The sequence below is a fragment of the Halichoeres trimaculatus genome, unplaced genomic scaffold (genome assembly GCF_033239565.1).
Source record: "Halichoeres trimaculatus isolate MK-OKI-2021-1 unplaced genomic scaffold, fHalTri1.1 fHalTri1_scaffold_12, whole genome shotgun sequence".
NCBI classification, from domain to species: Eukaryota; Metazoa; Chordata; class Actinopteri; order Labriformes; family Labridae; genus Halichoeres; species Halichoeres trimaculatus.
Genome location: NW_027437190.1, coordinates 28,537,591 through 28,549,725, shown reverse-complemented (window position 1 = coordinate 28,549,725; position 12,135 = coordinate 28,537,591). Strand labels below are relative to the sequence as shown.

At 37.0% G+C, this 12,135-nt stretch overlaps 1 protein-coding gene across 1 annotated transcript in view; it reads right to left on the bottom strand.

Moving 5' to 3' along the window:
• gabbr1a (gamma-aminobutyric acid (GABA) B receptor, 1a) overlaps positions 1-12,135 on the bottom strand; it is a 135,369-nt gene that overhangs the window by 25,773 nt on the left and 97,461 nt on the right. Inside the window, exon 16 of the mRNA XM_074682777.1 lies at positions 6,119-6,269. Within this exon, the coding sequence (XP_074538878.1) occupies positions 6,119-6,269 (151 nt within the window). The remainder of the gene's footprint in view (positions 1-6,118; positions 6,270-12,135) is intronic.

Here is a 12,135-nt window from a genome sequence, read left to right as displayed (position 1 = left end):
GGCTGGATGGCCATTTCAGACAGCTTCGTCATTTTCAAGACATGTGACTAATGAAATGAACTAATTTGTTGAGAAAATTGGTGTTAATTCTAATTTATTTTTAACAACCCGCTTATTGACCTCTGAGATGAATGACACCGTCTGACCTGTTGACCTACGCATTGCATACGGTCTTAAAGGAACAAATGTGCATATGTGGCGTCTGGCCTTAGAGGCTCGTAATCTTTAATCCAGTCTAAATGAGTTCAAAGACTCAGAGCTCCTGCAAGTAGTTTTAAGTTGGATACGAAACAGCCCAAAATCAAAACTGATGCCTCTTTATGACCTACACTAGCAGGTTATTTAAAATCCTTTATTTATATCTTTTAAGGCAAACTATCAGGGTGCGTAAATGTCAGATTGATCAGAAAAAGAAGATCTTTTAAGAGATAAATCATCTCCAGGTTGCTTCTGATGCCACATGGGGGCGTCAAAATCAACACAACCCCCCAAAAAATCCTCACAGGAGCTTTAACTGTGAAAATAATGTGATGATTAGATATTAGTTGTTTGCAGCCCTATGTGACATCTTTTTGGTATTTTTTTGCACCAGTCTTTAACTTAAATACTAGAGAAAAGTAAAAACAGAACCTGAGTCTCACTAGATTAAATATTGAGGAAGTTAATTTTTGGGTCATTTCTGGCTTTACTGGCAAGTACAGTTGAAAAGAGATAGAAAATATAGTGAGTAGAGAGAAGAGAAGGACATGCAGTGAGGGAAGATGGCTGGGAGGTAAATCACAGACTGCTGTGACAAAGATTGTAGTCTCAGCGCGTGGGTGCACCCTTAAACTGCAGGGCTTACTGACGCTCCAAGGGTTGCAAAATATATTAAAACTGTATGAAAATGTACTTTCCAGTAAAACAAAAAATTTCCTTCTTTTTCAGATAATCAGATCTTTGACAAAATGATCAATGTTTGATACTTCAGAAATCAAATATCAGGTACAAAAACCTTTTCTAAGCATGTAATTTCAAAGAATAAGAGACAGGCTGTCTTTGGTAATCACACACATTGAATTTACAGAGGAAATAAGTCAAGGCCTCTAGAGGGTCAAGAATAAGTCAATGCTGTGTGTAAATGCTACATTAGAGTGTAATACTATTACTGATAAAAGCTCTGGTTTGATTTGTATGTTTAATATAACCCTCATCCACCCACCTGAGCTCACTCTGCTGCAGTAGGTGTGTCTTTTTGTATCCTTTCATCTCGCTGACCTGCCTGTTATATCACCCTGAGGCCACACGGCTTATTTACTGTACAGCCACACACTCATGCAGCGTGCATACTAACACACATCAGTGTACACGCACATGCACACTGGCCTCTATCCAACCTCTGATACCCCTGAAAAACCTTTAATGCTGTTACGCACCATGAATATGTGATGTAGACTGCTCAGCGGGAAATGTTTTCTGATGCAGCTTTCTTTTCTTATCATGCACCATGTCTTTGAGTGCTTTGAGTTATGGGTGACTGGGGCTACTATGAGAGGAGATTTGAACCATTTTCTTTCATAATTGGATTTTTTTTTCCAGAATGTTTCTGATTGAATGTGGTTTGTTTGTGACTCCGATGTTTCTGATCACCTTAAGATATTCTATGATTAAAGGTTTCTGCGGCTCGTCTGAGGACATCAAAAGAGAACAAATCACGCTGGACTCGACATTAGTGAAACCTGCAAATGGACGATATGGCCACTCTCAGCAAACAAAAACACAAACTTGATTCCATTAATAACACTGGGAAACAATTTGATTTTCTTTTTTTTGTTGAGGTAGATTTTTTATGCCGATCAATATTGAAGCTGGCATGCTGATTCCAAAATTGCAGCTCGTTTTTTTTCTAGCACGTCAAGCTTTAGTAAGACTCTCCAGCTGATTATGATTGGAGTCATTTACAGCTACGTGGCAACTTGTTTGTGCCGTCACAGTTGAGACAGTGCGGTCAGAGGTGTGTGCAGCTCCCAATAGGTCAGTACCATCAATATCTGCAAACAGAAAGCTAGCAAAGTAGGAATTAGAAGGAGTTGTGCTGCTTTTCTCTTAACCTTGTAAACATGGGCATACCTTTGTCAGTTCTATTTCGCTTTATGCTGTTTTTAGTTTTCAAAGCTTGTAACTATTTCATCTTAGTGTTTCATTTACATAGGTACAAATTTTATTGGGCCATTCTGGAAAACCCTGTCAATCCTTTACACTCAGAGTTCCAGCTTCTCCCATCAGGGAGAAGGTACACTGTTATCCGCAAGACCAAATCAAACAGATATATTAAATCATTCGTCCCTGTGGCCATCTGTTTCTTAAACAGGTTGTAGGCAAGCCAGATTGGAAAAACACACTAGTATTGTGCTATACTTGTTTTTTTAAATACTTTTTCACTGTGTTTGAGTTGTATGAATGTATGTTTTTAATTCCTGTTGCAATTCAAACTGCCCCTTAGGGACATTAAAGATTTCCAATCAATCAATCAATCAATCAATCAATCAATCAATCAATCAATCAATCAATCAACCAACCAATCAATCAATCAATAAATCAATCAATCAATCAATCAATCAAATCTGTAGCTCCTTCAGTAGCCATAGCCTTTGTCAAAACATAATAATATTAAATACACAATCAGTTATGCCTGTTTGCTTCATATTTAGTTGTCAATACCGTCAATATTTAATTTTTTTTTAAACAAGCACATATCTATTAAGTAAACTATTTTTCATTTTTAGGGATGCACGATATTGGATTTTTGCCGATATCCGATATGCCGATATATCGAAACCCTTTTTGGCTGATACCAATAATCACAAGGTTGTTTGTTTTTTTTCACTGTAAAGAAAGCTAAGTCTATCCTGTACTGGCATTTATATGTTATTCTAATTGTGAAGGTCTTATTTGTTTAAGAAACACACATAAAACAAGACAAAAAACATTTGATTTTACCATAAATAAGAAATGTATTATTTTTTCAAACTCAAGACATTCAGTATTGAAATACAGAAAATAATTTCTTTAGATCTCATGAACTTTAAATGTACAATGCATTTTTAAACATAACCAAGTTGCATTTGATTATTTTAGAGCTACTGTAACAACCTGGTGACAGACACAGAGCTCTGCAGTGCAAGTAAATGAAGTGCTACATTTTATTTAAGGAGCTTATTTTTCAGATGGAAAATAATAATAATCCTAACTGAATAGCACCTTATCCGCTGTGCCTATCAGCAGAAATTTTCATATCTGCCAATACCGATAAACGTGTTCTTAAGCTTTTATCAGCCGATACCGATATTGTACCGATATCATCGTGCATCCCTACATATTTTTTAAGAAAACAGCATCCTCTGGTTCAAAAACTTGATGTGATAAGGAAAAACTAAGATCACTTTTGGATTCCGCTCCCAAAAATTAGTTAAAAACAGCTGCCAGTGTAATCAGATGCTGATTGAAACATCTAGCAGTCAAGCACCATCACTATCACTCATTTCAGGAGTCTTTGAAGGTGATAAGGCAGTTCAAAGCAATATATATATAGTAACTCCAGTAACCCAAGTTGCAGCAATTAATTGTGGTTCGTTGGCTGGCTTATTCTAGACTACTTTAAAAAAAAATCACTTAATAGCAGCACCTGCAGCTGAATAACTTGAGCACTGTTGTCACACTAGCTAGGTTTTCCTTCTGTCTAAATTCTTGCTTGTGTTGTACGTCGCGTTGGACAAAAGCGTCTGCTAAATGAAACTGTAAATTAAACTGAAACACAATCATTTCTGTCTGATTATATGTACCTATAACTTATTTAAGTTTGTGTATCAAACCAAAAATCAAATCCAGGCGGATATGACTCCATAATAAACTCTTTTATTGGTCTCCACCACTTTCAGAAGGAAATATCTATCATAAAGTTTGTTCGTTTTTTTGTTAGCTAAAGAGTGAGTTGTATGGCTCTGGGAGAAGGAAGCAGACATTTTTTAAAAGCACACTGGTTAGATGTCAAGGTAGACCAGGCTACACCAATTTAACACTTTCCCCCTGATTTGGCTTTAATCATGCATTTAAAGAAAATGATAGTTCACTAATGAGAGAATGTAAAAGAGCTGGAGTCCATTTGTTGCTGATAACAGATGGTACAAGAGCTGCACATCTGCACAGAAACTGCTTTTTACTGGACACAATGAAAGAGTTTTACAAAGTTAAAGACTGATGCATTTCACATTCAGCTGAATCTGAATGCTAGAGGCAGCAGGTGCCCCTCTCAGATAATTTTCACTTTGCTGTTCAAAAGTTTTGTGCTACTTGTCTTCACCTGTAAAGTGAGCTGGTTTTGTATTTTCTCTTAACAGGATACTTGCTAACAAACTTGTTTTGTAAAAACAACTGATACCATAGATTTCATTTGATTTGATCTGACTCAGAGTGCTTTGGCTGCTGAGAGCAGCCGTCGGTGAGACTGTGTTTGAAATACAATCAAAGCTGGAAGAGGGCCTGACTGGCACTCTGGAGCCAGCCTGAGAACCCCAAAGGAACAAACCTCTCCAGCTTCCCGAAAAACTCCTGATAAGCCCGTGGACTTATGGGACTTTAAATCACTTTGACTCAGGTCAAACATAAAAATACTACGTTTAAAGACTTCAGAGATACGCTACAGCTGGTTCACAGACATGTGTTAAGCTTGGAAATCCAAGATCAAAGTACATTTTTTAAAGGAAGCCCATTTGCATTTGGTTTGGGGCTATGCTTAAGCTGCGACAGTGGAAGCAGCTGCTGGATCCAGAAAAGCCACACCCAAACGGCTAACTTTGTAGTCCCAAAACTCAAAACCCAGCAGTGTTATTCAGCGTATGCACCAACCTCAAAAGAAGAAGAATCTGTGGTCAATATGGGAACTGTTTTAATCTCTCATAAACTAAAATCATAAGAATTCACACAAGAAAGCAGAAAGAAATGACCAGCTGGGCTGGAGCAGGTGGAGGTTGTTACAAGGAATCATTTCACCACTCAGAGCTAATGTAGCTCCTTAAACAGGTGACCTTCATGTAACAAAAGAATGTTTTCAACCTCTGACAGCCAATTTAATTCATCTATCAATTCTCATTATTTTTTAGCCTTTTCTAAAAATCCTTTCAACACTGACCTCCCTCTGCAGAGGACGACTTTATTTTGACAATTATCCAACATATCCTGCATCTATAATGGCTCTCAGAAGGACAAACATGACAAGAGCCAAAGCCAACAACAACAACAGTCCATCATCATACATTAACTTTGTAAACATCCACTTAAGGGCAGCGACAAATCAGGAGGAAGTTTGTGGATTTTTGAACTCAGCTGCTGAATAAACATCTCTCCTTTCGTTGCTCCCTCGGAGGCTGTGACCCCGAATTTTAAGGACACACACCTCAGGAAAACAACTTAAACAGGCAAGAGAAAACGACCCAGTTAGTCTCACTCGAGGAAGCACTTTTTTATTCACTGTAATGGAAGCTCTGCTCGTCTGGAGCGAGGACACAGAGGAGTGAGAGGTCAGATGGGCTTTCAAACGCCTCCTGTTGCTAATTGGCTGGAAACATGTTGTGTTGCTTGGCCCGAGTCACTTTGTTTATTTCCCATTTACCGAGTCGGGGCAAACACTAGAGCAGACAGCTAGCAGACCAGGAGAAGTCAGTCGCTGAATCTGAAAAAAACTCTGCCTGATTATAATTACATCTTTTAATGAATATAGAATATAAAACTAAAGCAACATTTGCCAAGAGTTATTCATTTTGATACATGACCCAAAAGTTGAACCTTTTGCAGTTAGGTGGAAAAATAATTATGAATTCAGCAGTTTTACTTAAAATGGAATGAAATTAGTTTTTGTGTTATTTAATGCAACCCTCACACAACCCTTCATGGAATAAAAACATGACAGCGAACCAGGGCTGTGTTTCATTCGTACAACAAGGTGTGCAAAATCTTTAGTAAATCACCTCCAGGATTACATAACTAGCTTTACCAATTGAGCTCTGAGTATTTCTGTTATCTTTAAGTTATAATCTGCTAATTAAATGTTATATTTATTCTCATTCAGAGTAAGAAAACTTACCGAACGTTGCCGTTGTAGATGTTAAAGGTCAGACAGACGATGCCGAGCAGGATGCCAAGGCCAGCGAAGACGGATACAGCTGCAAACAGCTTCTGAGACAGGTACCTGTACTCTTCGATCACCACGGTTCGATCAGCTGGAGGTCCAGCACCTGAAAGAAGACAGAGAGATAAAGTTTGTTGATGCTAAATTGAATATTGTGTGTGACCTTTTAATCTCAGTCTTGGTTTTGAATTATCTGATGTTCAAAAAAAGTGGACGGAAGGTTTAAAAAGTCTTTTAACTCACTGGCTGCCATATTGACCTCAATTTGATTACAACTATTGACTGCGTCTACAGACATCAGTTACGTTTTCCAGCAGGGGAAGGCGGGGTCTGGTGGAGCTTGTCTATCAATATCAGTCTTATAAACTACTGTAGGTGGCGGCGGCAGATGCAGCTCTTTGGATGAGAGATCAGCGCAGAGATGAGAAGAAGATGTGAGATTAAGGAAGCATGGCGAGACGTTGCAAGTTGAAAAAGTTCAGGAAGACTGTTGCATACGTGGGATGAGGTTCCAAGACGAGCGCAATCTAAAAAAGTGTGTTTTTGTTGAATTTTCTTTCCATAGGATAATGTATCGCTGCACCTCCCTTTTGTGTTCTTAGTTATCTATTTGTGGTGATGGAGTGTGTCACTTTCAACCCAAATGGCTTATTGGCTCCCCTTAAATTTTAGAACTGATTTCAAGATTTTATTGCTGACTTTAAGGACACACTCTGGTCTTACTCCAAGGTACATTTATGATCTCCTCAGTTCATATGTGCCCAGTCATAACTTTAAGTGCTCAGCCAAGGCTCTGCTTACTGTCCCAAAGTCAAAGCTGAGGACCAAAGGTGACCTCTCTGTCGAAGCTCCCTGTGGAGATCAGAATGGCAGACACTTTTAAATCTTTTAAAGACACATTTTCATAGATGTGCTTTTATTGGAGATTTTAGATGAGTGTGTTTTAATCAACAAAATGCAGCTCATTTTATTTTCTTTTGAATTATTCTCTTTGACAGTATCATGGGCAGGATCTTAAATCCTTTATCCTTTGTTTTAATCGTCTTAATCTTTGTACGGTTTTAATTTTACAGCTGTTTTTCTTTTCCTTTATTTGTTGATGGTTCTTAGCCTTTTATATATTTCTAAAAAATTTTCTCACATTTCTCTTTTACCTCTCTTTTACTTCTTTTATTTTATTTCTTTTTACTGTTTGTTTTTATGATGTAAAGCACTTTGTAACTCTGTTTTGAAAAGTGTTATATGAATTAAGTTTACTTTTATTATTATTATTATTATTATTATTATTATTATTATAGACTGTTCGCACTGTACTTCATTTGTCTAATGTGAGTTTTTATATAAATTTGTAAAGTTTGTAAAGTATTTTGTATTTTTCTTTAAATCTATTGTTATACATGTTGCTGTTGTGATTTTGTCTTTTTGTCTAATTTTTCTTGTCTGTCCTTTGGTATTAAGTGGTTTCCTCTTTGTTACTGTGGGTTGGGGGTGGGAGTCAGGGGAATCTCATAAATTGTTTTATTTTGTACAATTAAAATCATTAATAAACTGTTAAAAAAGAGTGTTTTCTCTGCTTTTTGGATCAAAAACTGAAAGAGAAATATAAAAGAGCAGAGTCCACTCCTTGTAGGTAGTTTTGGTGTTTAACACAATATTCTGCGGGTCTAAAAGGATTTGTCAAAATGCTTTAAATTTGGCAGCCAATAAGTTAAGGGAAAGAACTAGCAGCTTGAGGAGTTGGTCATTGTAAGAGATGTGTTGTTGTTTTTTTTTTATTCCTTGTTCAACTCTTAATTTTGTTTCTGGTGTTGTGACTGTGAGTCATATTTGTTTATTTATTTGTTGCACTGATGGAGGAGCTCTGTTGTTCTGTGTTTTGTTTCCTCTCTCTGTTCTCCTCCTCCTCCTCTTCTGCAGGTGGGGGCTGTGATTGGCTGGGAGCTGAAGACGTCGTTTTCAAAAAGGGCTGCAGCAGTTCGGACGTCGGACGTCCTGCTTCACTACCACCACTTTTCGTTAACCCTAAAATTCAAGCAGTCTCGGTGAGTAGGGGAGAGCATCGTTGGGAGGGGAGTTGTTTTCTCTTATTTATCTGCTCAGGGAGTCAGTTTTAGGGTTTGTATGTTTCTTTTGTTACAGATTTAGGTAAGGATTATGGTTTATCTGAGTGTTTTTGTTTGTTTCTAAATTCTTTTGCCATCTCTTTCTGAGGTAACCCTGTTACATTAAAACATTGAAAAAAATGGTGGTGAGACAGGAGAGGTCACTTTACGCATCCCCGGTACCCCCTGACTGGTTCGTGAAACTGGTGAAAGGAAAAGTTTATTGAGAATTTGAAAGACTGAATATAAAAGAGTTGAAATTTATAAACCTGTGACTTGGTCGCTCATTTTCAAGCAAACATTTGCTCGTTACAGTCTCTCTATGAAAAAGTTTGCTTTATTTTCATTTCCGTTGATACCTGTAACAAGCATTTGTGTTATTTTTCTGACATTTCAGAAACTAACGGACAAGATGTATTAGAAACAACATATCCAGCTTAACTGATAGCAGAAGTAAAAGTAACTTCCAGCCTCACCGTCTTTCCTTCTTCTATTTGTGGAACAAGAAGCCATGAGGGCAATCAATACTGGACAAGAGCGACTGAAAGTTTTGCAGCTGAAACAACAGAACTTCCATTAAAACAGGGAAGTATAGCTGAGAGGCAGACTACATTTACACCCACACAAGTTATACATGCTCACTCAGAGCTTTCTGCAGGCCACCGAGAAACTTTACCAGAGCAGTTTGGGGTGAAAGTGCCTTGCTCAAGGGCAGCTCTGCAGTGGAAAATGATAGAGAAAAAACTGCTGCAGTTTCACTTTCCTCACTGAAGTTCATCCTGCAAATTAACTATGAGCTCACTTTTCTAAAAACGACTGAATGAACGTCTCTAAAGAAAGGCGAAATCTGCCCAGAAGTGGAAAAAGTTTGATATAAAAAGTACAAATCACTGCAAATGAAGCGAGACTCATCATAACTCCTGATAACTTTTCCTGATGACTGGAGCCCTGTGAGAGCAAAGTCAATCTTATGAATCTGACTGATCCACGCTATATCTGGTCATCGCAGAGACTCAGACCTGCAGCCGGGGTACAAAACACACCGGGGCTTATCTGCAGAGTAACAGAGAATTACATTAGACAAAGTTTATTATCAGTATGTTTTTACCTTCTCTTACACACTGCACACATCTACTCTCTGCCTCTCTGCTTTTAACAACAGCTTAAAAGAGTCAGAGAGCAGATTAACAGCTGCCTGAGCGTCAATATCTGTAAATTAAACAACCATGAAAGAAATCCAGGCATTCAGCCAAGGTCAGGGGGAGGGTAGGCAAATCTTCATTTTCTTTTCACATCAATGTGTAGAAACTGTTTTACAGAGTCTGAAAAGTCTGACCAACAACTGGAATTAAACTACGACAGGAATGCTCATTAGATGACCAGATATCATGCAAAAACACCCCAACACCTCTCCAGTATGGGACCCCAAAAGATTCATAATAATAGGGATGGGAATTGATAAGATTTTGTCAACACCGATGCCCTTATCGATTCTTCTTATTGATCTGATTCTTTATCGATTCCCTTATCAATTCCTGTTGTGGATTTTATTGGTACAAAAAGTAGCTTTACAGGTTTTCTGTGTCAACAACATTTAATTGAGTTTACACTGTAAGTGAATAAAATGTAATTGGTCCCTGAGTCTGGATATTTCTGGGCATAATTATACAGAAACAGGTTAAAATTGCACACAATGTGACGTTGATGTACTGTGTTGTAATATGTTAATAATTCAAGTAGGCCATCTAGTGTCTCAAAGTGGTTATAGCAATAGTTTAAGTTGTTTGGAAGCTTTCCGTCAGCCATGAACCTTTCAATAGCCTGTTAGCTTTCGACATTTGAAATTCTCAGTATTTTTTACATAGAGTTGATGTGATGTGTTTAAGTGATAAAAGTTGAAATTCTATTCTGAAGCTGAAGTTATATTGATGTATGCTAACTGCTAGCATATCAATGCAGTTTCCCATATGCGTTAGCTTCAAGCTTGCACTTTTTTGTTATTTTGGTAAATTAGGTGATTTATACCATTTTCAAATGTACTGAATATGAATGTCCTGAGAGAGAGTAATATACGTTTCTTTATGAAGTCAGTTCTTCAGTAAAACTTCAAGCTGAAAATCCTGAATCAGAGTTTTCGTGGAAAACGTTATCGAACTGCTGAGCTAAGATGGCTGCAGGCCCGGCAGCTCCGGCACAATGTAAAGATTTGATAAGGGAATCGTTAAGCATAAAGGCTAACGATATCGATGGTTTGAAACATTTCTTATTGATTCTCAACAGGAACTGGTTTTCGATTCCCATTCCTATAAATACACAAATATATAATATGGTCATTAAGTTGTGAATTAAATTATGAAATATACTTAATTATTCTTTAATATCAAACTATCATAGTTTTTATTTTATAATGATTATTTTATCAATTTCAAATTTTAAAATAATGATTTTTTTATTTATTTTCCAAGCTTTTATTGAATAAAAAAAACTTTTTTACAAAGTCAGTTTTTATTCCATAATGTTCTTTTCCACAATGCCCTTTTTATTTCATAATGTTGTTTGTCGTTAGCTGCAGACCTCTGCTCTCAGCTGCTTGAGGAGCAACTCTGAAACTGACTTCTCTCCTGCAGCTATTCTGTCTCAAAAGTGTCATATGCTCCTAATTTCAGCCTTTTTAGTCTTTTCAGCATTAGTGATAAGTTCTCCTTGTTTGAATTGATCCTGCTAGTGCTCCTGCAATGTCTGTGTAAAGAATCAGCCAATCACTTAACTGGCTCCGCCTTATGTGCTTTGATTGACAGACCAAGTCATGCTGAAAAAGACATTATGAAATAAAAAGGCCATTTTGGAAAAGGACATCATGAAATACAATTTGACTTTGTAAAAATGTTTTTTTTTTTTACTTTATGAAAGCTTGGAAAAAATGTTAAAAGTCATTGTTTTAAAAAGTATGCAATTGTTAAATTAATCACTATGAAATATTTAACTATGACAATTTGATATTGATATAGTATATTTAATAATAACAGTCCCACATTTCACAATTTAATGGCCATATTACATTTTTTCTGTTATTAATTAAAATGGTATTTACTTCAAAATGTTGTATTTATTAATTTAATTATGACTCCTTCGGGGTTCCATACCCCAGCGATAGAAACCATTCCTGTTACTTCTTTTGAAGCCAGCTGTGCAGAGGTGAGACAGGAGCCAAGGATCCAACTTCTCTCCTTTTCTAGCACTATTTTTTTTATTCCTGTCAGAACTATTTCTGTGACTTTTCACAGGAACAACGTAGCACAAAACTGTGAATGTTTTCCAGGAGAGGCTGTCTGAAAATATAGGCTGCTATGCCTGTATTTTTAAATGTTGTCACGTCTCTCCCTCCCTGTGTTGAACAGATGTGTTTTTACACCATCTTCTCGTGTGGCTGCTTGTAATGATGCTTCAACTTAACAAAAAACAAAACACATGTGACTCAATGTAGCTTACTAATTATCTTTAAAAAAAAATCAAACTTTTAAACAAAGAAGACCTCTCTCAGATTGTGCAAACATCGATGCAGCAAAGTGTCTGAATATTCGTCTTCACAATCCATTTCCAGCCTCCTGCAGCTGTGAGTCTGGCTGTTGATGTAATGATTCAATAAAAATACTACTTTTTGGTGTTAGCAGTTGTTTTTTTCCCACACAGAATACACTGATAAGTACAAACAAACACATACCCTAAGGGTTTTGCACTTTGCAGCAGAGTTGGTTTTTAAACTACACACAGTACATAAAATATTTATGATGCTGAAGCACAAAGGAGTGAAATATACAACCATTAGCAGCTCAATTCACACGTGGATGTCAGGATCAGCAGTTACTAAAG